Source organism: Phoca vitulina, unplaced genomic scaffold, assembly GCF_004348235.1.
Source record: "Phoca vitulina isolate PV1807 unplaced genomic scaffold, GSC_HSeal_1.0 scaffold56, whole genome shotgun sequence".
NCBI lineage: Eukaryota > Metazoa > Chordata > Mammalia > Carnivora > Phocidae > Phoca > Phoca vitulina.
Genome location: NW_022589759.1, coordinates 1,817,707 through 1,845,647, shown reverse-complemented (window position 1 = coordinate 1,845,647; position 27,941 = coordinate 1,817,707). Strand labels below are relative to the sequence as shown.

General features: G+C 51.0%; 1 protein-coding gene across 1 annotated transcript in view; it reads right to left on the bottom strand.

The window, feature by feature from the left end:
* Window positions 1-246: 246 nt before the first annotated feature.
* The window catches only part of KLHDC4 (kelch domain containing 4), a 46,368-nt gene continuing 18,673 nt past the window's right edge, over window positions 247-27,941 (bottom strand). The window contains 8 exon segments of the mRNA XM_032389871.1: window positions 247-1,361; window positions 1,507-1,611; window positions 2,341-2,677; window positions 2,679-2,744; window positions 3,294-3,502; window positions 5,054-5,129; window positions 7,195-7,354; window positions 10,578-10,670. Coding sequence (XP_032245762.1) covers window positions 1,339-1,361; window positions 1,507-1,611; window positions 2,341-2,677; window positions 2,679-2,744; window positions 3,294-3,502; window positions 5,054-5,129; window positions 7,195-7,354; window positions 10,578-10,670 — 1,069 coding nt within the window. The 3' untranslated portion in view covers window positions 247-1,338.

The window sequence follows — 27,941 nt, the reverse complement described above, 5'->3', positions numbered from 1 at the left end:
AGGCTGGTGGGGGCTGAGCAGTGTGAGGAGGCTGGGCGAGCGAGGGGCCGTTTCTGGGGCAGGTCAGCCCTTGTTCTTCCACGACCACCTTCCCGGGCCAGGCCCTGCTCTGTCTATTAGCATCCAGGCAATGATGCGGATGGCCTATGGGAGGGAACAAATGGGATGGTGGCCCTGTTGCTAAAAACTAGAAATACCACATTCTCATTGTAGCAGGTATTTAAGATAAAGAAAGGTACCAGGTGTGGCTTCAAGGCCCAAATGCTGACCCCAGCCATGCACCCTGGAGCGGGCACCGTTCCGTATGTGCATGCACCAAGGCTGCCACCGTGATGACCCCCACTCCACGGGCGCTGGCCAGCAGCACCACGTGGAGACAGTGGGGTCCCCGACCTCAGGCTTCCCGTCCTCCTGTCACTCTGCCAATGACAGCCTGGAGCCTGAAAGGGAAAGAGCAGAGAGAGCTCTAGCATCTCCTCCTGAAAGAGGCCAGTGGAGCAGTTCTGAGTCGTCGGGACAGTCACTCAGAGGCCCCGAGCACAGCCAGCAGCACAGAACACACAGAACCGCCCAGCCAACAGGAACTTTATTTCAAAGATCGGCAGAGACCTAAAGCGTGTAAAGGTGGTCGGCGGGCTGCCACCAAGAACTTCTAGAAATCAGAGCTGAGACCTCCAGGCCGACAAAGTACCATTAACCAGGACATGCGGCTCCTTGTCTGGCCAAAGGGAAACCGCCCACAAAGCACCCGCGTGCCCCCTCAGCTTCCAGATGCCGCCTGCAGTGGGGGGGCCTCGCCCCAGCACGGGGCCCCGCCAACACCACCAGGGCAGGTGGGGCCGCACAGATCACCACCTCGCTGCGGCTGCGCCCCAAGGCCGCTTTATTTTAAATCACACCCAGTGATACTGAGGGAAGGCAACTGCACCTCACACAGGTTAACTTCTGGGGGCGGGGGGACGGTGCTCAGGCCAAGTCGTCGCACAAAGCGTCTGCCACGGCGTGGGCTGCTCTCTTCCCGGCGTGGGGCCCCACGTTGTCCAGGGTGAGCTCCACCCGACACTGGTGGGGCCCGGGCAGGCCGTCCGCAAGCCGCTCGGCGGGCAGCACCGTGCGTGCGGGAGCTGCTCCGTGGGGAAGGAGGGGGCGGGAGGGAAGCACGTTGAGCCCAGGACGGCGGCCTGGGTCTGGCAGCTCCAGAGGCCACCCGCTCACCGCCTGATGGGGCGAGCACAGGCACCGAATTTAAAGAAATCACATGGCGAGGGCATTCTTCATCCAAGAAACCAACACGGCGCCGCTCAAATGCACTCCACGTACGAATGTTCTTTCAAAAACTTAAGCTTGCCTTGAGAGCACATCTACAAAGCAAAGCCAAATTTTAATAAAACTTCAGTAAAGCAATAAAGTCTCTCATTACCAGTACAAATTAGGACTTTGGGAGCCAAGTGAGCCCCGAGCTCTAGGTCTCCTGGCACCCCTCACCGGCACGTGCGCCACACTCACCCCCAGCCTCCCCGCCGCTGTCCTCGTCCTCGTCCCCGCCCTCGGCGCCCTCATCCTCATCGCTGTCCTCTTCGGAGTCCGTCTCCTCCAGCCACTCCTGAGTTCCTTTAAAGCAAAAGTGCACATTCCAAGCTTCAGCGCGGTGGGGCAGCCCCCTCACAAGACTCCCGGTGTGGAAGCGGCCCGAGCCCCAGCACCACCGCACGCTCAGAGGAAACGCGTTTTCTCTCGGTCTCCGAGCAGAGGTGGGGTGAAGGAGACTGACGGGCAAACACACAAGACCCATACAGAGTTCTCTCCTGCTCCCCAGCTCTAGCCTGGTCTCGTTGGAAGACAGGAGTCTCGCACTGGCCACAGAGAAACCTTCCCCAAGTGTGGATTTTAACTTTGTTTCTAGTCTCTGGGCTTAAAGAAAGGAGCGGTGGCTTGTGTCCAGCAGCTGCCGGGGCAGGACATGGAGGCGAGGGACGGAGCAGTCTGGACCAGAGCAGAGGAGGCCTGGAGGTGCCCCCAGGTCCTGGGCCAGCTCCCCTCACGTACTCAGAGGCGGCTGTCCCCGGACGAGGGGCTCTATGAGATCTGTTCTGTACAAGGCCCCTGGTGAGCAGCAGCAGGACGGGTCTGAGGCTCATCGGAGTGCTCGAGGAGGCAGCCCACCCCCTCCGCTCCCAGAGCAGGGATGGATGCACAGAGGATGCGGCCCCTTGCCCACCGTGGGCTCAGTGGCACAGGGCAGATCTGAGGGGGCGCCTGCTTGCAGGCAGATGTGACAGAGACGCTTTGCCGGGGTTCCCACCCCAACCTGAGGAGGAGCGAACCTCCACCCCAGCTCACCTGGATCCATCTCCACCAAGGCCGTCCACTGCTGCATCTTGTGCAGGTCCAGGCGGTACAGGTCGCTGAGGGTGACCTGGCGGTCACCTGCCTCAAACATGCCTCCGTACAGGTAGAGCTGCCCGTGCTTCACGGCCAGCATGGCGTTCGAGCGGGGGCTCGGCTCCACCACGGCGCCGCCAGCTTCATCAGGGCTGTCCTCCTCATCGGATGGGGGCTGTCCGGCCGAGCCCGGGGCAGCCAGCATCTGTTTAATGGTGACCACGGTCCCGTCCTCTGTGACCACCTCTCGGACCACCTCCAGCGGCTCCTGGGCACCGGCCCCCCCCCCACTCCCGCTTGTCAGCACCTTCGGGCTCTGCTTTTTTGCCCCTCCTACGTTTCTTCTTCTCTGACTTAGGTCCCTGTTGAGAAGAAGCAAGGCCATGCGTTTTAGCAGCAGACAGCGGTGAGCAGGCAGAACCCCTGGGCCCCAAGGGGGCTGGGCCACAGGTGAAGCACCTGCTGCGGTTCACCCTGGGGGCACAGAGCCTCTGCCTGCGTGTGACCCCTCCGAGAAAAAGGCAGAGAGGGCCACGCATCCAGACACTGGCCGCACGTCCACCCGTTTTCCCACAGAGACTCTGCAACCGGAGTGGGGTCTCCGCCAGAGTGGGCCACCTCCTTCGGCGTCGGGGCCGCTGACCCCATCAACTCCTCTAGACCTGAAGCCCCAGGGGGACCCCGCTGCTGGGATGGCCACCCATGGTGCCGCTGTGGAGTGAGTGGAGGGACGTGGGCATCCCTGCCCACGACGACAGTAAAGACGCCGAGAGCTCCCACGGGCCCCACACACACAGGGACTGGGGAGGTCCGGGGCAGCTTGAAGCCTCGCCAGAAGAACCGGCTGACGCGGCAGAAGGAAAGCAGGTGCAGCCCTGCATCGGGGTGTACACTTCGGGGCCCGGCTCTACCTTCAGCTGCCCCGCAAACCAGCGGTTCCTGGCGGCATCATAGAAATACAGGTCGTTGAGGAAGTCCCCCTCCAGGCTCTCCTCCTCTTCCTCGTCACACACACCCCCGAAGAGCAGTGTCTGATGGTTCGGGGTCACAGCCACCGAAAAGCCAGACCTCGGAGTGGGCTTGGCTCCTGCAGGATTGATCCGGGTCCAGGCCCACCTGCCTGCTAGAGGAGAGGGAACACAGGGTAAGAGTTTGCCGGCGGCAGGCTCACCCAGGATCACCAACCCCAGTGAATGGGACAAGCGGAAACGCAAGACTGCATGTAAAAGGGCACCAAGTTCAGGCATTCTGAACCCTCTGCAAAAACAAAACACAGTTCAACACGCCCCAGACTTTCATCCTGCTCCTGAAGGTCCTGCGTGCACTAAGTAATGTTTCCACATGCCCTCCAGACAGCCCCTGGGCCAACCACGCCCCAGCTGCGGCTCTGAGGCCGGGCAGAGAGCGAGGCAGGCAGGCCGCAGTGCTAAGAGGGCCTCACGCCGCGCCAGGCCCTGCAGGGGAGCCGGGGGACCGAGAGAGCTGCTCCATGCGGGCTGTGCGTGCTCGCCCACTGCTCAGAACCGCAGACTCTCCCGCAGGCAACATGCTCTCTCTCTCTCTCTCTCGGCATGTGCCTGATGAACGTGGTAACGCTCAAAACGTGACCTAGTGTGAAGCATGGGGGATATCTTCCCACCACATCTAGAAAAAAGAACCGAGACTGTCCTTTTATTGAACGTTTAAGGAAAACTGAACAGAAGCAACAAATGGCCAACGTCATACCATGTCGTGCCCACCTGTTGTTCATCAGCACACAGCACAGGTGCGACTCCGGGGGGCACCCAGTACTGGGCCACGAGGACTACTCCTCACAGCCAGCACGTTAACGTGGTACGGAAACAGAGAAGGAAAAACATCAGAGTGCCCTAGCTCACAACACACCATGTGCTTCTTGCTGGCGGTCGAGGGCCTGATGCCCGGGTGCACAGGTTGAGCACACGGGCTCAGGGTCCGGTTCCAGCTCCGGCTCCCTGATGTGCACACCAGGCAGCTTTCTCCTTGACTCCAAACCTTGGTGCCCACTGAGGAAAAGGCAGATGTCCTCATCGGTCACTGCAGGACAGCCTGGCTGACTTCCTGAGAAGTGCCCGGCCTCACGGAGGTTAGGGTGGGAGAGACGGAAGGGTGCTGTGTGCAGCAGCCCCGTCATTCTACAGCTTACAGTCTCACGGGGCGGGTGACAGGCTTGCTGCGGGTCCCAAAGCAGACCCAGGACCAGATTGGATCACCAGAGTCTAGCCCAGCCTGCTCACCCCAAGTCTCACAGGCCACCACCTGACTTTCTGAGCTTTAGAAAGCAAACGGGGGGCCGCTGACCCACAAGAACCATGCCCAAATCCCACATCCCAGCAGCCACGTGCTCGAGTGAGAACAAGTCAGGGAACGGCTGACAAACAGTGGCTTCCACTCGCTCTAAGGTCGCCGTCCCAAACACCCGAGGGTGAGCACTCCTCGGCTCTCCCTGCTGTGCAGACACTTAGGGTTATTCAAGAGCACCTGGCCTGCCTGCTCCGGTGAGGACTTGCCCATGACTCCAGCACAGTGTGCAGGGATTCGCCGCCACCCTCCCTTCCCCCAGCGCCCCATCCACAGAGCAGGAGGGCTCTCGGGTCCCTGCCCTGCTTCCTGTAGGAGCCTGTGGCCCACCCCCATGACCCAGTGCATGTACCTTCTCTTCCGTCCTCAGGCTGCAACAGGAACATATCTGAATGCTGGGTGCCTCTGTCCACATCTTTCTTGACTCTCTGCAAAAGGAACAGGGAGTCGTGAGAACTGGCCAGGCGCCACCTACAACACCCTGCCCAGCCCCCTCAAGCTTGTGGTCTGCCTCCCTACTGGGGTGCAGGCGGGTGGGGGGCGCCCTGGGAGCCTTCGTTCGGATGAGCCTCAAAGAAAATCGGAACTACGACTCGTTCAATTCTGACCTCATTGAGCAGACATAATTAAAAATGTTAGTATGATTTATTAACCAAGAATAGATTTTGAATGTTAAGAATTCACCATTCTAACAAGAACTGTCGTAAGCTCCCATGGCTCTGCAGCGACCCTGTTCCAGGTGGAGGGGCCCTCCCCCGAGGCCATCATGAAGTTCCATCGCAGTTCCCTTGTGTCCCCAACCCCATCATCTTTCAATTCATGTGCTCAGACTTCCCTGCAAGAATCACATTCACACTTGCTGCCCAAGCCAGCCAGGTGCTACCACTTAAAAACTCTTCTGAGGGGCACCTGGGTGGCTCAGTCGTTGAGCATCTGCCTTCGGCTCAGGTCATGGTCTCAGGGTCCTGGGATCGAGCCCCGCGTCAGGCTCCTTCCTCGGCAGGAAGCCTGCTTCTCCCTCTCCCACTCCCCCTGCTTGTGTTCCCTCTCTCGCTGTGTCTCTCTCTGTCAAAAAATAAATAAAATCTTAAAAAAAAAAAGAAAAAAGAAAAAAGACTGGCGGCATCAAGGGTTGGCAAGGGTGTGGGCAACCAGTGCGGGAAGGGCTGCCACACGCTCCGCCCTGTGACCCAAGCAGTCCCGCTCCTGGGTATCTGCCCAAGAAACCAGCAGGCAGAGCCACACAGTGACCCGCACAAGAACACTCACAGCAGCTTTGCTCATAACGGTCAAAAACTGGAAACAGCCTGGTGTCCACCAATAAAGAACTGAGAAACTGTGTGTCACAGTGGAATACTGCTTGGCACGAAGCAGCAAGCAACTAAAACGTGCAACGTGGTCAGATCTCAGAAGCACGTTGAAGGAGGGACGTCTTCCTCCACCGAGCACATCTGTCACAAGTCCTAGAACAAGCACGTCGAGGACAAGGTGGGACAAAGCAGAGACCAGCACCTGCCTCCAGGTGGGGGAAGGGCATGGCAGATGAGGGCTTCCAAGCACCCACACACACGCATCTGTCACAACCAGCAGGTACACACTTAAAATGTGTGCACGTCACTGCAGAGAAACTGTACATTAAGAATGGAACGTTGAGGGGCGTCTGGCTGGCTCCGCCGGAGCAGCATGTGACTCCTGAGCTCAGGGTCAGGAGTCTGAGCCCCCCGATGGGTGCAGAGAGGATGTAAAATAAATAAAGTTAAAAACAAAAAAAACACTTGAATGCTGAACTCTACATGCTGGTATGCACGCTCCAGTATTCAGGGGGGAGTGACCGATGTCTGCACTTTTCTCTGAAATACGCCCAGAAAGATGTGAACAGCTACATGAAGAAGTGTGGACAACACAGCGCTAACTACAGAAGGGTCTGGGTGGGGAGACGTTCAGTGCTTGTAAGTCTTTTTAAGTCACTCTATGTTGGAGAAATTTTCAAACTATGAAGGCTAAGAAAAAGCCTGCAGTGAGACGCCACCTCATCCCTCTAGGGCTCAGGCGTGTGCAAGCTGGTGAGGGGCTGCTTGTGGGCTGCTGACGCTGCGCGGGGCACCCTGTGCGGGCACACCCCCGGGGAGGCGTGCGGGAGCACTCACTCCAGCACGTCTGCGCTGCTCGCAGCGACGGCGGCCTCTACCATAATCAAACACTGTACGTAGGACCTGGTGTCTGTGGCTTGGGCATCAAGAGCACGCTCCCCCCGGTACAGAATTATTCACACCGCAGCATGTTCGGGCCATATGGGTTACAACATAATACGGCTTAATGTGGCTGAAAAAAATCTTAATATATCCACAGGGGAACAGATGAACACTACATCCATCTCTACTTCAACAGAAAGCGTTTCTATTAAACCAATTCGCAATCCTATTTGGAAGTTTCCATTCCTGGTGAAAAACGCAACAGAGAGGAGCTCCTGGTTCCCTGCCGGCCGCGTCTCACCTGTTTCGAGTAGCCCCCATAGATGACAATGCTGCCCTGGGGGGTGATGGACATCTGGCAGCCTGACCGGGGTGCGGGCCCAGCCCCTGATGGGGACAGTCTGCTCCAAGCGAACGTGTCCAGGTTAAAGGCATACACATCATTGTAGTAGATGTAATCTCTGGTTATAACACGGGGACACAAACGAGGAGGTGGGAACATTAAAAAGTGAACCTGATTCAAATTAAAGGTAAATTTTCTGCCATTTGTAGTAAGTTATTGGTTTCATTAAAGTTTAAATCCACATGGGGCGCCTGGGTGGCTCAGTTGTTAAGCGTCTGCCTTCGGCTCAGGTCATGATCCCAGGGTCCTGGGATTGAGCCCCACATCGGGCTCCCTGCTCCGCGGGAAGCCTGTTTCTCCCTCTCCCACTCCCCCTGCTTGTGTTCCCTCTCTCGCTGTGTCTCTCTCTGTCAAATTAAAAAAAAAAAAAAAAGTTTAAATCCACATGAAGGGACCGCGGGCATATGTGAGTTTGCATCTGGAAACTAGAGATAATGCTAGCTTAAAGAATACAGTAATCTGCCTGGATCTGAAAGCCTTTTTAGTCTGAAAGTTATACCATACTTCCTGACAAAGTTTACAAAACCACAATCTTGCAAATCGTTACATTAGGTTTCCACGCGTGTAATTTTAAGCTCATGAATTACAGAGCCAGGTGAATACTCAGACACTTAGAGCTGGGCTAGGGCTGGGAGGAGACCCTGAGCTGGGCTGAGCATTCCTGAAACCGGTGTGCCTAGAGGCCCGTCCCGGGGGCCCAGCAGCCCGGCAGCAGCAAGAGGGCCCTGCCTAGTGCGCCTGGGACTGAAGTGGCCAAGGACTCGAGTGCAGAAGGGACCTGGAGAAGGAGCCTGTGCGTGGGAAAGCAGCGGCTCGAGGATGCAGTGTTCTGATGTAACGTCATGGAGGGTCACAGGCAAAGCCAAAGGGCCTCAGGTCGGAATGACACGAGAAGAATAAGAGGTGCTCTCCAGGTATTCAGAACAGGCAGCCAGGCCTGGAGTGAGAAGCCATCCCACAGGCTGAGCCCGAGTGGGGCGCCCCGCAGCCAGCGTGTGGAAGGGCCGCCAGGAGAGGAGCGCGGGCCAGAGGCCGGGGTCCCCTGCCGCACACAGCACGGGGCACAGGCCGCCACCTGGCAGGTGCCCCTCCTGACTGGCACCCACGGAAACGCACCTTCTGTAGGATGGCTTTTCATACATGAACGGAGAACACGAACGCTCAGAGTTCTGAGAAGGCATCGCTAGATTCTACTGTTTCCTCAGATTTCACCCTGCAGATTTTTAGTAAAAAAACTCTATTCTAGGGGCGCCTAGTGGCTCAGTTGGTTGGGCATCTGCCTTCGGCTCAGGTCATGATCCCACTGTCTTGGGATGGGGCCCCATGTCGGGCTCCCTGCTCAACGGGGAGCCTGCTTCTCTCTCTGCCCCTGCTCGTGCTTTCTTTCTCTCTCTCAAATAAATAAAATCTTTAAAAAAAAAAAAAATGCTGTTCTACACATAAATATCAACTGTTCTTTGGTTTTTACAAGTCAAACTAACTTGTTTCATATGGAAGGTGACTACACAGGTACCTTTACTAGTACCGTGTTTTCCTACGTGTTTTAATACTTTATAAACAATAACTTTAAGCAAGGTAACAGATGATAATAGTTTTGAAAACAGTTCTGATTTTGAAAAAGTTGCAGATTACAACCATTATAAACCTTGACCCACTTTCTAACCTGTGAGCTCCCAGGGCAAGGCCTGCGTTGGTCCCACCATCTTGCACACAAGCAGTGAATTAATGTACCAACACATTCACGAATCCCCGTGTGTGTGTGTGACAAATAATCCCTAGTTTTTTAAAAAAAGTGCCCAGAATAAATAATAAATGACAATCCCTTAGGTATAAACTTCTACAAACAGCCGGGGCTCTCTCATCCGATACGCCAATAACCCGCCGTGCGCCTGCAGGGCGGGAGGGCGGGCTGCCCGAAAAGGAGCAATTTTCTGTGGAGGCCACGCTGCTCTGGGCACTGGTGAGCCTGGTGTCCTCATCTATGACATGGGACCACAACCTGTTCTACCAACGGGACGGTCTTTGAGACTCAACATTAAAGCATCAGTACACCCATGTTACAGCTTATTTAAGGACACAAAAATCACTCCTGTTTAAGTTGAACTGAATTATACTTTCAAAATCCCCTCCAAGGGTATTTAAGAATTTATATCTCCTTTTCTCAATTAATAAAACGTCTTTAATTCATGAAGACAAACTGCAGCTTTAATTGAGCCAAATCTACACCACAACACCTCAACGAAGACTGGGGTAACGGGGGGTATGAAACACAGCAAGACTCCTAACACGGACCTCCTCCTTCACATCCACGTACAACGACGGATTTAGGAGCCAGTCATTATCAGAAAAAATCATGTGACAGAAATGTGAGCGGTACCACGACCGTTCGTATACTGAGGACTCTGCTATTCCTCAAGGGGTTAGGAGACGGAAGCCTAGAACACGGCCGCTGGGAGAGACATGCGCCCACCCTCCTCCACGCAGGGCCTGGTCAGGGGCAAAGCACAACACATGGGCCTTCACCAGGCAGGACAGCCTCGCCGCGTTACACAACCCAGCACTGCATGACGATGATGACAGGAACACAGACCTGTCACCACATGTCCTGTTTCTTGGGACTGAACTCAGGACCTTCAAGAGGCTATGGTGTGGACAGGCTCCCAACAACCGGAGAGCCGGCGAGCCTGGCCTGGCGTGAGCACACACAGAACACACGATCACGGCAGCTCGTACCAATGTGGCCACACACGGGCACACGGGAGGCCCCTCTTCAGACATCACTGCTCTCGCTGCGTTCCCCAACACTGAGAAGTTCAAAGTTATTTTAGGCCAGAGGCTCTCAGAGTGGGGTCCCCTGGCCAGCAGCAGCAGCATCACCTGCAAGTTTGCAGAAATGCAGATTCTCAGATCCCGCCCCAGGCCCACTGAGTCAGAAACCAGAGGGTGGGGCCTGGCAACCAGACTTCAACAAGCCCTGCGGGGGGTGCTGTATCAGGCTAATGGTGGAGAATCCTGTGTTACATAGGACTGGCCGTATCAGTTGCAGGTCTCAGTGTAAAATAAAACTGCAGAGCCCATTATTCAATAACTATTAAGAATTTCAAGACACTGACAGCAGAGCATGGGGGCCCTGTGGGGTTGCCTCAGCTGCATATCCACAAAGCTGGCTCTGGTTTTAGGGATGGGCAGTGTTTTCCATGTGTATACAGAATGGTTCTTCCCACAAAAAGTCCACTCCTTACTGTTCCAGGAAAGAAAGATGTCCTGCTATCGGTACCAACCTTGTACTCTCATGGAAGCCACCAAAAAGGATTAACTGTCTCTTCCAGGCTACCATCCGATGTCCACTCCGACCTGAAGGGCCTCCTGTTGATCTGAAATGAAGGAAAAAAAAAAAAGACCACTTTTTACATCGATTTCGGTTTCATAAGCACCTACTGAGTACCATTCAACTTGACCACAAGTAACCCAGAGCATCCTCAGTCTACCTAACTGCTGTAAACATGGACAATCAAATAGGAGACAGTCTCTATGACCTTGGAGTAAAGATCTCTGAGAGCAAGCAGGGACTTAGATACAGAAACTGGACTCCATTAAAACAGAAAACCTCAGCTCTTCAAAATAAACCATTACAGAATAAAAGAGCAGGAGATGCAAAGGGTGGGGGGGGAGAGATTTCTGCAAACACTCATCTAACCAATGACTCGCACCCAGAATACATAGAAGAACTCTTGTATCTTACGAGTAAAATAAATCCAATAAAATTATAGGCAAAAGATTTGAACAGAAGGCTGAATAAAAACAAGAAAGAAAAGACACACAAATGGCCAACAAAGACAGCAAGAGATGGTCACCTCCCTCCATCATCAGTTGTTCGGTGAACAAGCTGAAAGCACAGTGTGCTTCCTACCACAGGCCACTAGCGGCCAAAACCCAATGACAGGATCAAGTCCTCAGGAAGCACGAGCTGAGAGCTGGCTCCCTCACACAGCACGGGGGCAGGTGTAAGATGGCATGACCACTGCGACCCTTCCTTACACCGTGAAATGCACTTGGCACACCACCTGGCAATGGGATGCCAGATCCTTACTCAGATATGAAAACACAAGTGCATACAAAGACCTACATACACACATTGAGAGAAGCTTGATTCAGAACTGTCAAAAACCAAAAGCAGCCAACAGATGCCTCGACGACTGAATGACTAGTGCGGTACGTTCATACAATGGAATACTTGTCGGCAACAAAAGGGGGCTCTCTCCTGCTACACACAATACGGACAGGTCTCAAAGACATCACACTCAGCAAAAGCAGGCGTCAGAAGAGCACGTACTGTAGGATTCCACTCCTAGGAGATTCTTAAAGCAAAAATCAACCTATGGTGATGAGAGTAGCTGCCTAGGGCCAAAGATTACAAGAGGACTGACAGCAAGTGAGCAGGAGAGAACTTTGGAGTGAGAGACACCTCATCTGTCCCAAGTATGGCGGTGGTTAGACAGGTCTCTGCATTAGCTGAAACTCCTCTCTAACTGTCCAGCTAAAAGGTAGTCATTTTATTGAATGTGATTTTATCTCATTAAACCTGATATTAAAATACATGGCAATAAATAACAGAAGGGACTTTTTGAGTTCTGGTCTGGCATACAAGGGACTTGGAAGTCACAAGTCTGTCCCAACAAGTAGAAAAACTGAACAGATTGAAAGTCAACAACTCTTCTTGGATCACACACAGGTCAAAGTGTTGGCCCCAAAGTAAAGACAGACAGGTGAATACAGGAGCCACGCTTCCAGAAGCAGAGGCTCAGGAGCAGACTGCCAGGAAAACCTGAACTGGATGCACTGCTGGAGGCTCAGGGCAGCCACACTCAGAGTGGAACACTCCAGGGGGACCCGGTCACTCCAGGGCCCCCACCGTGCCATGAGACTTACGCGAGGGGCTCAAATGCATTCCCACAGTAAATATCACAGAAAAATCCCCTCGTGCTTCTGGCAGGGGCAGGGGAGGGGAGAAGTAACCATTCTGAAAAGCGCCTGAGCGTTCTATTCCCTCCGGGGAAAGTAGCTAACCAGAGCCCCCGGCGTACTGGAGCAGTAACAGAGCCAAACTGACCCACAGAAGAGCAATGCCCAACTCCCGCTCCCTCTGGGCAGGCTGGCCCACCGACGAAGGGGAGGAAAGAAACTGAGAGGCACTTGGGGAGTTCCCAGTCCGAGGCCCGGGCTCAGTAAAGACCTGAGACCTCCTCACCGGACAAGCGCACGCCGCCCCTGCTCACACACCTCACCACCACACTCCTGAAGGCCTATTTTCGGCACCTCCTCCTAACTGGTACATCACATCCTCCTAGTGAGGGGACACTTGCAAGGCACCTGGAAAGGCAAAAACACAGTCTGAGGGTTCCAGAGCAAGCACCAGAACCAGATAGGCAGGGGTGCTGGAACCACAAGACCAGGAATTTAAAACAACTGTGATGAATACGCTAAGGGCTGCAATGGATAGAGCAGACAGCAATGCAAGGACAGATGGACAATGAAAGCGGCAAGACAGAAATCCTAAGAAAGAACCAGAAAGAAATACAAGAGATCAAACGACTAACAGAAATGCAGACAGCCCAGAATGGCTCGGACGGGTTCACGAGCAGGCCAATGTGGTTAAGAACCCCCGAGCCAGAGGATACAGCAATGAAAAGCTTGAAAACCCAAAACGAAGGAGAACCAAGACTGGGGAAAAAAACAACAGACTGTGGGACAATTATGCTAAAGGTGTAACAGAAGCACAGTGGGCTTGCCAGAAGGAGAAAACAGAGGAATAGAAGAAAAATACGAAACGATGAGAATTTCCCCAAACTGAACTCTGACATCAAACCACAGATGCACGATGGTCAGAGGACACTAAGCGGGCTACATGCCAAGAAAGGATACCTAGGCCTGTCATTCTCAAATTACAGAAAAGCAAAGATCAAGGAAAAATCCTGAAAGAAGCCACGGGAAAAACAACACTTTACCTACAGAGAAACAAAGATGAGAATCAAATCTAACCCTTGCTCAGAAACTGTGCCAGCAAGGAGAGAGTGGAATGAAGTATTTACAGTGGTGGGAGAAAAACATCAGCAACACACAACTCTGTGCTCTGCGGAAGTATCCTTCCAAAGTAAAGGAGAAATAAGACTTTTCCGACAAACCAAAATTAATGGACTTGGTTGCCCATAGACCTGCCTCACAAGAAATGAGAGAGTGAGAGAGATTTGGGTCAGTAACTTGGATCTACATAAAGGAAGGAAAAGAACTGAAGAAGGAATAAAGTGAAGGTAAAATAAAAACTTCTTTCTTACTCTTAACCGATCTAACAAATAACAGTTTGTTCCCAGTGACAGGAGCAGCGATGCATGTGACTGTGGGCTTCTATACACACATGTTCGTAAGCTTGTTCCTATCAGTGAGACAAAAGACAGCAATGATACAAGGACAAGGGAAGGAATGAAGATTATTTTGCTCTTTCAATGTATCCACACAATTCATGAAGTGGTACAGTGTTATCTGAAGGTGGACTTGGATTAGTTGTAAATGTACACTGCCAATCGTAGGGCAGCCACCAAAAACCGTAAAAACATTGGTATAACTGATATGCTAAGAAAGGAGAAAACTGGAATCCTACAACATGCTCAATTAAAACCATAAAAAACGACCAAAAAGAGTCAAAGACAAACAGCAGAACAAAGGACAAGAGCAACAAACAGAATACAGTAACAAATACGGTACATAGTCCAGTATATCAATAATCACTTTGAACATTAATGGTCTAAATGCACCATTTAAATGACAGAGATCATCAGAGTAGATCAAACACAAGACCCAGCTATGTGTTGTCTACAAGTAACCCACTTTAAACATAAAGATACATGCAGATAAAAAGTATACACATGGAGAAGATACACCATGCCGACAACTAATCAAAGAAAATTAAGAGTAACTACATTTCAGAGAGAGCAGAACTTTAAAGCAAGGAAAGTTACCAGGGATTTAGATGGGCATTACCTAAGTATACAAGGATCAACTCTCCGAAGAGACAAGACGTAACAGTTCTTAACATGTACAAACCCAACAAGAGAATGTCAAACTATATGAGGCAAAAACTAACAGAAATGCAAGGAGAAACAGACTTATCTGCTGTCACAGTTGGAAAATTCAATGCCCCTCTCTCAAAAATGGACAGACACAGCAGCAGAAATCAGCAAGGACAGAGCTGAACTCAACACCACCATCTATCAACGGAATATAACGGACATTCACAGACCACTTCATCCAACAACGGGCAGAATACGTTCTTCTCAAGCTCACCTAGAACGTTCACCATGGTAGACCACGTTCTGGGCCACAAAACACACCACAGCGAGTTGAAAAGAAGAGAAATCATACAATGTCTGCTTTTAGACCACAGTAGGATTAAACTAGAAATCAATAACAGAAAGATAGCTGGGAAATCCCCAAATACACAGAGATTAAAACAACACCCTTATAAATAACATGTGGGTCAAAGAAGAAATAGAAGAAAAATTTTTTTTAAGATTTTATTTTATTTGTCAGACAGAGAGAGAATATAGCACAAGCAGGGGCGGAAGTGACAGGCAGAGGGAGAAGCAGGCTCCCTGCTAAGCAAGGACCTCAATGAGGGACTCAATCTCAGGACCCTGAGATCATGACCTGAGCCAAAGGCAGATGCTTAACCAACTGAGCCACCCAGGCGTCCCTAAATAGGAGAAATTTAAAAATATTTTTAACTAAATGAAAATGAAAACACAATTTACCAAAATTTGTGAGATGCAGTGAAAGCAAACGCTTAGAAGGAAATCTGTAGGACTGAACGCACATATTAGAAAAGAAAAAAGATCTAAAGTCAATAATCTAATTTTCCACCTTAGGAAACTTGAAAAAGGAGAGGAAACTAAACCCAAAGTAAGCAGAAGAAAAGAAGAAGAATGAGAGCAGAAATTAGTATTGTTGAAAACTCTGGAAAATTTTGAAATATTTGGAAAATAAAGAACAACAAAGCCAAAAGCTGATTCAATAAGCCTCTAGGCAAGCTCAGAAAAAAAGAGAGAACACGGGGCGCCTGGGTGGCTCAGCCGTTAAGCATCTGCCTTTGGCCCAGGTCATGATCCTGGGGTCCTGGGATTGAGCCCCGCATCTGGCTCCCTGCTCCGCGGGAAGCCTGCTTCTCCCTCTCCCACTCCCCCTGCTTGTGTTCCCTCTCTTGCTGTCTCTCTCTGTCAAATAAATAAAATCTTTAAAAAGAAAAAAAAAAAAGGGATAGGGAACACAAATTACTAATACCAAAATTAAAGAGGGAACATCACTGAAGACTCTATAGAAATTAAAAAGATAAAAAAAAAAAAAACCAATACTATAAACAACTCTATGCCCACAAATTTGATAACCTGGATAAAGTGGATCAATTCCTTAAAAGACATAACTTACCAAAATCCACACAAGAAGAGGACAATCTGAATAGGCTGACATCTATTAAAGATACTGAATTAATAACTGATAATCTTCCAAAACAGAAAGCACCAGGTGCAGAGGGGTTCACTGTGAATTCTACCAAACATTTAAGGAAAAAATGATACCAATCTTATATCATCTCTTTCACAGCACAGCTTCTATCATCTATCCAGCATTACCCTAATACCAAAACCAAATAAAGACATTACAAAAAAAGACTACAGACCAGTATCTCTCAGAAACATACGTGCAAAAATACTCAATATTAACAAATCGAATCCAAAAAAGTATAAAAATTACACACTATGACCAAGTGGGATTTATCCCAGGTATGCAAGGCTGGTTCCACATTCTAAAATCAATTAATATAACCCATCACATTAACAGACTAAGAAAGAAAAGTCACATGATCATACCAATAGATGCAGAAAAAGCATTTGTCAAAATCTAACACCTACTCATGATAAACTCTCTCAGTAAACTAGGAATAGAAGGGAATATTCTGAACTTGACAAAGATCTACAAAAAACCTACGACTAATATCCTACTCAATAATGAGAAGCTGAAAGCTTTCCCACTAAGATCAGGTACAGGGCAGGGGTGTCGCCTCTCGCCACCCCTTTCAACACTGCCATAGAAATCCTTGCTAATGCAATAAGGGAGGAAAAGGAAGTAAAAGGTATAAATATCGGGAAGAAAGATAAAAAAACTGTCTTTGTTTGCAACTGATATGATCTATGTATAAAATCTGTAAGAACTGAACAAAAAACTCCTGGAACTAGTAAGTGATTATAGCAAGGTTGTAGGCACCAAGATTAATATACAAAAGTCAACTGCCTTCCTACATACCAGCAATGAACAATTGAAATTTGAAATTAAAAACAAGACTATTTATATTAACACCCCCAACATGAAATACTTAGCATAAATCTAACAATATGTACAAGATCTATTTGGGGAAAACTACAAAACTATGATGGACAAAATCAAAGAACTACATAAATAGAGGGATAATCCATGTTCATGTAGAGAAGATATGGTATCGTCAAGATGTCAGTTCTTCCCAACCTGATCTATGGATTCAACGCAATCTCAACCACAATCCCAGCAAACTGTTTTATGGGTATGGACGAATGGATTCTAAAGTTTATATAGAGAAGTAAAAGACCCCAAATAAACAACACAATATTGGAGAAGAACAAAGTTGGAAGACTGACCTACCTGACTTCAAGACTTACTATGAAGCTAAGTAATCAAGACAGTGCAGTGTTGGGACGCCTGGGTGGCTCAGTCGGTGAAGCGTCTGCCTTCAGCTCAGGTTGTTATCTCAGGGTCCTGGGATCGACCCCCCATCAGGCTCTCTGCTCAGCAGGGAGTCTGCTTCTCCCTCCCACTCTCCCTCTGTGCTCACGCGCTCTCCCTCTCTCTCTCTCGCTCAAATAAGACAGTGCAGTGTTGGTGGAAAGAGTAAACAAACTGATCAATGGAATAAAACCGAAAGCTCAGGATTAGACCCCCATGAGTACAGTCAACTGGTCTTTAGCAAAGGAGCAAAGGCAATACAATGAAGCAAAGATGTCTCTCCAACAAATGGCGCTAGAACTGGACATCCACATGTCAAAAAATGAATCTAGACACAGACCTTACATCCTTCACAAAAATGGATCACAGACCTAAATGTAAAACAACTGATAACCTGGACTTCATTAAATTTTAAAACCTCTGCTCTACAGAAGACAATGAGAGGAGAATCAGAAGCCACAGCCTGGGAGAAAATATCTGCAGAAGACACGTCTGAGAAAGGATCAAAATCTACAAATAACTCTTAAAACTCAACAATAAGAAAACAACCGGATTTTTAAAAAGCTGACATATCTGGGCATGCTTCCTAGGTTCTTATAGATTACAAGTCTCAACTCCTATGAGAGAACCCACCTCTAGGTGCCTCTGCTTCCTGCATGCCGCCTTGGTGACTCTCAAGGCCCAGCTCTCCCACCTACAGAATTCAGTCAAAGTCCACCTCCCTCAACAATGCCAGGCTGCAAAGGATGGCTACAACCTGAACCATGCAGTCCAGCACTTACTTATACAATGCATTCTTCTTCATTTATTTTTGTGCATTATACAGAGCTTCCCCCAAAACTAGGTGCCATTAAAAAATACATCAACAGAGGCACCTGGGTGGCATAGTCACTTAAGGTCTGACTCTTGGTTTCAGCTCAGGTCATGGTCTCAAGGTCGTGAGAGAGAGCCCATGTCAGGCTCCACACTCAGCGTGGAGTCAGCTTGAGATTCTCTCACCCCCTCCCTCTGCCCCTCCCGCTTATGCTCACGTGCTCTCTCTCAAACAAACAAATCTTAAAAAAAAAAGCCACCAAAACACAGAATCTCAAAATGAAAAGGAAGTTCAAACTGCCCAATGTGTCCTCTTTGGCAAATTCCAGATGAACAGCTCATCACACACTGCTGTGAGGACCCCCAGGGTCTTCCCTATTCCAATCCAGAACCAATTCCATTCTCTCCACCTTTCCCCAAATGCTTGATCACATGGTCTCTCTCCCCCAAGGCCCTCAGTTTATTAGTGTCCCAACGAATGTGTCACTCAAAATAACCACCATACTCATCAGTGGAAAGTCAACCAAAAGTAATCGATACCTGTTCTTGGATGCCATACCCTGTTAATCCAAACTTTAAGCATTAGCCTTTGGGTAGCCTCACCATGTGCTGATGCCAACCAGGATTACTAATTACTAAATCCCTCCTCTTCTACTAGCAAGGGCAGCTTTTTATAGTCAGCTCTCTTAATCCTATATTTACATGAAACCTACAAGAGACACTTCTCCCACTTCAATTTCATCTTGCTGGATTTGGTCCACGAAGGTAATTTTGGATGCTGAATTTGTCAACCAATTTATTTGCTCTCCCTTCCAGCTTTGTATCACCCACCAACTTAGTAAGCCTATTTTTAAATCCAAATTCATGATAAAAATACCAAATGAACAGGGCTCAGAAGGAGGGTCTGGGCCCCCCACGATGCCAGCAGCCGCAGATTCACGCCGCTGCTGGGCGCTGACCTCATCTGGCACCCTGCACGTGGCAGCGGCGCTCTCCGGGTGGCCTCGCTCCCAGGCCGCGGCAGTCGCGCAGCCACCTCCGTCCGCTCTGTGCCGCTGCTCCGGGCACAGGCCGCCCTGCACGGCGGCACGTCACAGAGGCTAAGGAGAAAAACGCCAAGCATGCTGGCAACAGGTAAACTCCCTTCTGAGCAATCTTCTGATGGAATACTTTAAAAGTACAATCTGGGGAACAAGTTTTCGTTCAACAACTAAACTAACATGGAGCTTCCGATTCTACTTCAAAAAGAGTTACGCAGGAGACCCAAATGCTACGTGAACCTAAAGGCCCACTGTCATCGCTCGATGACGCCCGGCGGCCACGAGGCTGCAGGTTCAGGGCCCTCACTCAGCTTCCTGTCCACGAATCCCAGGTGTGCTTGCTCCTCTGGTGAGGCAGGCACGAAACAATTCCCTTTTTCTGGCAGCAGCCCAGTATCACTGTTTTGTAACCAAAAAGGGAAACTTTTTCTATAAAATGACTCTATATACCCCTTTAGGAAAATAAAGCCAACCAAAAAAGCCTGTTTATATCTGAATCTCCAACAAGCACTTTTCAATTGCCGTCACTCCTAAATATGGAGTCTTAGAAAATTAACAAGTCCTACTCAGCCAGATCTCTATGTGGCACAAAAATACATGTGCAATGTTGTGGGAGTGAGTGTTCTGAAGTGCATCTGAGCCATGTGCCGAATGGCATTCCAACAGGGCAAGCTGCCACTCAGCACTACCCAGGTCCCTCTATCGGCCACCACAGTGACATTTACAGGAAACGGACAAGCATCAACTCCATGGCTTCGGGCACAGTGTTAAGCACCTGGTAGGCAAATGATTCCCTGAGTTACTTTAAACTTTACATTTTACAAAATGATACACCCTAGTACCATGCCGCACCGGCAGCCCCAAGACGCCTGGTAAGCAAAGGAACCATTTCTCTCATAATCCCTGAGATTCAAGGTCACACAGGTACACCCAACAGGGAACCTAGTCTAGTGGCTCATCCTCAGAATGGAAAAGGCCCTTCCTCCAAGAATGGTTACAACATGGCCTGAGCAGGAAACATGTACAAGAACATCTCCCTTTTCATTTCCAACAATGTACCTTCGGAATTCGGCCCCACTTTTCCATGGATTAACAGATTCTGGGTTTAGTAAGTATAAGGCATTCAGTCACATCACACAGAATAATTAGTAGCAGTCTCTAGAACCCAGGCAGCCTAACAGACTGTATCCTTGTTTTATTTTATTTTTTAAGATTTTTTTTTTATTCATTTGACAGAGAGACACAGCTAGAGAGGGAGCACAAGCAGGGGGAGTGGGAGAGGGAGAAGCAGGCTTCCCGCTGAGCAGGGAGCCTGATGCGGGGCTCGATCCCAGGACCCTGGGATCATGACCTGAGCCGAAGGCAGACGCTTAACGACTGAGCCACCCAGGTGCCCCATCCTTGTTTTATTTTTATTTTAACTATTACTATTAATGATAAAACTACTATTTCTGGGGTGTTTATCTTACGCTAGACATGCTCCTTTTATGGGCTCTCATTCTTTTTTTTTTTTTAAAGATTTTATTTATTTATTTATTTGAGAGAGAGAGAGAGAGAGAGAAACAGCATGAGAGGGGATAGGGTCAGAGGGAGAAGCAGGCTCCCCGCTGAGCCGGGAGCCCGATGTGGGACTCGATCCCAGGACTCCGGGATCATGACCTGAGCCGAAGGCAGTCGCTTAACCAACTGAGCCACCCAGGCGCCCTATGGGCTCTCATTCTTAACAACCAGGTGGGCAGATACTATCTTTAATCCCATTTTACAGATGAGAACACCAAGACCTAGAAGTCAAGAAACACACTAGGCTGGTCAATGGCAGAGCCAGAACTGAAAGGAGACAGTCTGCCCCAGAACTCACGCATGCAACCACCAATTAAGACACTGAGCCACTCCAAACGAAGTTGGAGGTCTGAGCACTAAAGAATCTGTGCATCAATAAACCTGACCACTTACCCTAACGACAGTTTCGATGTCTCACACCTTCTGCATTCCCCCACCATCTGTCTGTGTGTTGGACCCCCCTCCTCGCCCAAGCACGTCGAGAGTGATGGTCAGTCAGCAGGGCAGGAGCAGGGGGTCTACACATGTTCCTGCTCCCACTTCTCCAGGTGCTGGGCTCCACGCACAGCTGCGAAGGAGGGCAGAGAGCACTCAGACCACAAGCCCAACAGCTCACTGCAGACCCCGGAGAGCAGGGAACATGTGTGTTCACTTCTACGTGCGTTTCAGGTCCCAAAATTCACACACTTTAAAATTATGTGGCATAATCCTCACAACTGGATCAGACAAGTAATTCTGACTCCTTCTGCTAATGGTCCTTCTTTCCTAGGATGCCCATGTGTCTCAAATGCAGCGTTATTAACATACACACACGAAGTAGGTTTCACTGAGGACCAAATGTTCATGCCTTTCTCAAATCAAGAGAAAATGCACACGCACATTTCTCTGTATTTTTTCATTCAACCATTTTTATTGCTCATTTACAAAGTGCTCTGATGCACATAAAAGTGTCTTAGTTGTACACGAATGTTCCTGGCAGTATTATTCCAAGATAGAAAAGTGCAAACAGCCCAAATGTCCATCAGTGAACGAGTGAACGAACAAAATGTGGCCCATCCATACAATGGAATATTATTTGGTCACAGAAAAGCACTAAATACTGATATAGATTGGACCTTACAAATTATATGAAGTGGAAGTTGGTTACAGAAGCATGGAAGTTGCAGGACCATAGCTGTATGAAATAGCTGGACGAGGCCGATGCACAGACAGAACGCAGACGAGAGATGACCGGGGGGAAGGAGGAAGGTGGGGGGGGGGGTAATGGAGTGGAGCGTGTCTCGGGGGTGACGGAAATGCTCTATGTGAGCGGCGGTGATGGCGGCACGACTCTGAACTGCATGTCGTGAAAGGGTGACTTCCTGGCACGCGAGTGACATCTGAAAATGCGGAGCTCTCTAAGTAGCCTGGCCTCCCTCCCTCTGGGTCTTCGAGTCACAGGTAAAAGCTGGGATGGCCCCAGATTCAGAAATAAATGGAGAAAGGGTGCCAAAATCTCTGTCCCCTTGGTGGGCCCACCGTAGCAGACGAAGGGATGAGAGCGCCTGAGCGGTCTGTGTTGTTGCCCTCACCATTTGTCTCCCACGGGCCCCCGCTCCGCTCACGAAGTTCCCTCGGCACAGGCAGCGCCAGGGGGAGATGGGGTGCGGGGAGGAGGGGGAGGCGGCAGGGCATGTCCCCATCCCCCACAGCTCCATAACCTCCTCCCTGTCACAGCCTGGCAGTGTCATGTGGCCTCTTGCTGTCTCCAAATGCCCTGCCTGCTGTCCCCACTGGTTTGGCTTGTCACCACAGGTATGACCCATTCCCCCCATGTTTATCTGATGAGACCCTCATGGGTACAGTGATCTTTGTCCGAGGACAGATCTTGGCCAACACCACAAGCTAGCTGTCAAGGGCTGAATGTTTGTGTCCACCCCCAATTCCTATGTTGAACCCTAACCCCTGACGCAACAGTTTAGCAGTGTAGCCTTCGGGAGGTGATGAGCGCTGGATGAGGTCCTGAGGGTGGGGCCCCAAGACAGGATCCTCATCCTTACAAGAGGAGGAAGACAATTCTGTCGGGGAGCGGAGCAGCCATGCAGGCACCCGCCAGTGAAGACAGAGACTGAAGGAAATCTCAAAACATGTGGGAAAGCTGGTCACACACACCCACCGTGAGGCCACCAACGAACGCGCACACCTAAACTTCGGCCTTCTTGATGTCAGCAATCCTATCACCTTTCCTCTCATCAAACCTCTAGGACGTCAAGTCCACGTCTGTTGCTAGGAACGAGAACAGAAGTGAAGACAAGACAAGACTGCTGAGAGTCCACCAGGTGTTAAACGCGCAGCAGAGGCGCGGCCACGGACAGAGCACAGGAGCGCGGACTCGCCCACGGGGCCGCCAGCTGAGTAAGCCAGCACCACCAGCGTGCAGAACGGTCTGCCGCGTGTGCCAGGGCTGAACGTGCACAAACCTCACGACCCCGGGGCCTCATTCTGCTCAGACATACACTCAACAGGAACGCACACGTATGCTCCTCGTAAGATGGGTCCAGGAATGTTGACAGGAGCACCCCTTTGCAATAACCTGAGCCTGGTGACTTTCCAATGCCCACCAAGCACCAGACGCAGTGTCCTATTTCCGTAAGAGACTACATAGCCCCAAATGAGCAAACTATTACCACAGGCAACAAAGACAAATCTCACAAAAACAATGCTCCGTGGAAACAGCCAGGAGAAGCAAGACTACCTCTACAGGATGTTCAAAGCCAGCCTAACCTGCCCTTCAGGTGGGCGTGGGGGAGTGACTGCAAGGGGCGCAGGAGGCTTTCAGGCATGGCGATAATGCTCTTTTCCGGATCTAAGCACAGAGGTGTGTTTGCTTTTGTAAAATTCATCAAGCCATACAAGACTATGTAAATTCATCAAAGTTTACTTTTTAAAACAGCACTTTCACAAAAACTCAACTGGCATTTGGTCCCTTTGGAGCCATCAGCACCACGTGGAGAGGCCAAGCTCCAAGTAGAGGAGGCTGCAGAGATGCTCCCCAGCAGGCCGGGAGCTGGGGGCTGCACCTGGTCCTCGGCACATCCACACGGGTGCTGCCAGCACTCGGGGCAGTGGCTGGACCTACTCAGGTCACACAGCTTCCACTGGCAGAACAAGGCATGCGGTGGGATGGGACTCCAGGCCATCTCTTCTCCACACAAACCATCGGTGCACAGCACGGCCATGAAACAAGGAAACACACAGGCGCTGGCCGATCAAGGCGCCCCTTCCAGGGACCTGACTTCAGACCTCAGAATAGCAGCTCTTCCTGACCACCCCACGCAGGCCCTGACTCTTCTCGCTGGCAAGCTGAAATCATTTCCCCAAAAGGCACTTTCTTCAGACCAGCCCATGCACGCAAGGATGGGCGGGACACACCTGCCGTATCGGATAAATCAGAAGTCATCAGCTAGCAAGACAGAATACACCCTGCCGTCCCACAAGAAAAACCTGTTTGAAAGCCCAGAAAGGGGCTAAATATACTCCAGATGCCGATTTAATACGACCTTTCTCTGAAGGCCTCCTCAGCTGTGAAACTACCCCCCACGGGAGAAACATTTACCGAGGAATGAATGCAGAGCGCCGGGCTAAATCCTGGGCACAGAACACACCCAAGCTCCTCGCGGGCTCTGCCCGTACCTTCCGAGCGATGTGGGTTCTCCTGGACTCAGAGGCCTTCCCCAGAAACAGTAAACTCCGTCTGCATTTTGAATGAATCTCCTCGCCTCTCTTGGAGACGAGAAGAGCAGATGACGGAGCCGCACCGCCAGCAGCGGGCCCCTCTCCCCGGCAGCCATCGCGCCAGGGCGCCCACAACCCAGTGCCACTCCCAGGAGCAGCGCCTCGGCCGACCCAGGGACTCAGCAGGCAGGCGTCCCTCGGGATTCCTCCCGCACGCTCGCAGTCACGGTAGCCCAGGTGAGTAAGTGTGTGCCGCCCGGCCGGGAGGCCAGCCAACAGCCCAGGGGCCTGCAGTCTGCAGCAATCAGTACGTTACAGAAGCACCAGCGGCTCTATTTCCTGGTTAAGGGGCTAAGGAACTTTACCCGAGTTTTCTTACTCCTGAAAGGGCAGCGGGCATGTTCCATGCTCACATCAATGAACAAGGCTCTAAATAAGCACGAGACCCACTAGTCACCAAGGCCAACGGATGAGCAACTAGGGCCTCCAGCTGCAGCCCAGGACCGCCTGGATCACTGAGTGGGGCGGGACGGCTTAAATAAAAGGCAGATTCCTGAGCCCCATTTGAAACTGCTCTGAACCAGACTCAATGTTTGGGGTGACGCGGGCAGGGAGGTGCTACTCGGTGCATAAAGTCCAAGAATTCACGAACAGAGGTGTTACTTCAGCTCTGGGCCACAGCCCCACAGGTCTCCCAGCCACGACACCATTCTCTAGAGAACCCTTCCAAAGTGCAAGTAAGGACAGGAAACGACCTACTCCACAGGGCCGCTGCCCCGCCCCTAGGAGCTGCTTCACGGAGAAGGGAGGTGTACGAAGACCACCAAACTAGAACCCGGAGCACCGGCACAGCGCCGGCGACAGGCCTCCTCCCAGCGAGGAGGGAGTGCGGCTGGAGTCTGCGGGAACAGACCCGAGGGGAGAGCACGGAGACACAGGCGCCCTTTGACTCGGCAGTTCTCGTAGGCGGTTGTAAATTTTACCGACGGGTGAGAAATAAACCTAACTGGAGAGAAGTGCAATGTTCCTGATCAGGAAGGCAGGATCAAAAAGATGTCAACTCTCCCAAAGTACAATCTATAAGCGAATGAAAAAATAAAAGAAAAAGAAACCCAATCAAAATCCCATTGGAACTTTTAAAAATACCACTTCAAAAACTGATTCTGGAACTCATATGAAAAAAAATGCACAGCAAAGCAATGTTTTAAGTAAATGAGCAAAACCCTCCAGCTCTGAGAATACAGCGGCTGGCTGCAGGGACGAAGACGGAGCGATACCAGAACAGGTGCAGACCCCGCCCTGCGCAGGTACGGTTCTTGACCCACCTGGCGAGCCACCTGCAGATGGACACACTCTCGGGCTTTCTTCTCAGGCATGGACTGGTCTGCTTCATGGCTTTTGGTATCTATCTTTGTATAAAACAAGAGCGAGTGTTTCTTTAGCGTATGTTCCTAAAAGCGCACATGGGGACGGAGGCCCATGTAAAGCTGTACTGGGACAACGGGTGCCTTGACGTCCTGGCTGGGGGGCATCTTGCTCTCCAGCCTCACCGCCCCCCAATGGTGCCCGCCTTCATCTGCGGCTGGCCTGCTATCGCCCCCCCGCGCAGTCTCCACCAAGCTGCGTGCTGCTCACTCCTCTACAGTCTCCGTGGGAACACGTACTCACACTCCCTTCTCCCCACTGGTCCCTGTTCTCCGTGGTCCTCGTGGCGCCATCTCCCAGACAAAACTAACACGTCACGTGGGTCAGCGCTCATGGCTTCTGGGGCAGTGGGAAACCTTTCTGCGGATCCGCCCCTCCCCCCCATGAGGAGGGCTGTGGGAAGCTGGAACGGTGGGAGGGGGGCAGCAGGGGTGGCACTTCCCTCGGTGGTCTCAGGACCACCTCTGGGGCAGGGGCTGCAGCCTGAGAACGGTCAGGGCACCACGCGTTTTAGGAAGTCTGGAGCTCAGCGCCCAAGATGATACAGGGTGGGAGCCATCAAAGACACGGAAGTGGACATCGGTCCTCAGGTAATGTCTCCTGAACACCACTTATGACTTTTTGCTTCCCGTCAACAAGCTCAAGACACGAAACACCTCATAACGATAAATATGTGAAGCAGCAAAACACAGAAATCCAGCTGCTCATTTATAATCTCCCAGCAGGGGCGCCTGGGTGGCTCAGATCATGATCCCAGGGTCCTGGGATCAAGCCCCGCATGGGGCTCCCTGCTCCGCGGGAAGCCTGCTTCTCCCTCTCCCACTCCCCCTGCTTGTGTTCCCTCTCTTGCTGTGTCTCTCTGTCAAATAAATAAATAAAAAATCTTTAGGGGAAAAAAAAAAAATAATAATAATCTCCTGGCAAACAAAATCAGAAGCAGAGCTGGGGACAGAACCTCTATCTCCTGACTTGCAGGCCGCACCTTCTAGTCAGGTGGACACTGCCACGTGGCCCCACGGACAGCTCACGTGACGCTCACCCACCAGAACCGGGGTCCTCACCCAGAAAGAAGGCTGGAAGAACAACTTAGACACAAAGAAAAGCAAAGCACCTCCTCCTTTTCCAGCCCTGCCACTCCATCCAGACTAAAGCAGAGGCTTAAGAATGCCAATGGGATGCACCTTGCAGTTTCCTGTTAGCTTCTAACAGGCTCTACGACATACTTTCCAAAAACTCTTGCATCATGATTACGATAAGCATTCAAGCAGCGAGGGACCTGTTTCGCAGAGATAATTTCCAACACAGGACGGAAGCCGTGGACGCCGTGCACACATGCTGGGGCCGACAGCCCTGGGTCGCACAGAGGCGGGGGCAGCTGTCCCCTGCCGGCTGGGAGACGGTGGCCACAGCAAGCCCCTCGAAGGGCACATCCCCGAGTGGCCATGTGTCTCTAGTGCCCCCCGCTTCCGTGTTACACACCCACAGTACGTGCCACAGAACTGGAAAGGGCTGAAGGCCACGAGAAAGTGTGCCCATGGCAAAGCAGCTGAGGACGTCCCCACAGCGGCCAGGAGCACAGGCCCCGCTGAGCCGCTGTCAGAGGGCAGTATTCTCCCATGGAGCCCGAACGGTCCTTCACCCATCCATGAATTACCGACAAAACGCTACTCAAACTGATAAAAATGCTAAGAAAGTATCTTGAATCAATTCACCAAAGATGGACAGGCAATAAATAACCATTGGGTTTTTAAAAGAACTGAAGCAAAGCAAGAGGAACAAAGATGGTGTGCTCTGGGCCTAAATACTTTTTAAATTGAGGATAAATGACCAAGTTTCCACATATACATAACAAAATCAATTTCTGATATGAAAATAATTGAATTGCTGTGCCTGCCAAGACAAAAAGCAAGTAAGAGGAAGCGACATGAAAAGGGAAATGAAGTCAGTACTCGGTAGCGCACACCAAGGCTCCCCGGTTCCGCCCTCAGTAAGACGGCTTAACTCCCCCAGCGGCCTCGCTGAGCCGGCGGCTACAGACACTTCCCACACAGCAGACTCGACGGCGCGAACGTCCCAGGCCTGCACAGCCTGGCATCAGCGGCCTCCTCAATGGCTCCTCATCAAACAACCAAGCACAGCCTCCAGAGAGCGAGGCTCTCTTCCCACCAACGTCCTAGGCCCCGAAAAGGGCTCTGCACCATGACTGAACTCTGCAATCCAGCCGCCCACTCCAGCACGGGAGGAAGCTCTGGTCTGCGGCTTTGAAAGCAGAGACAGTACCCAGGGAGCGTG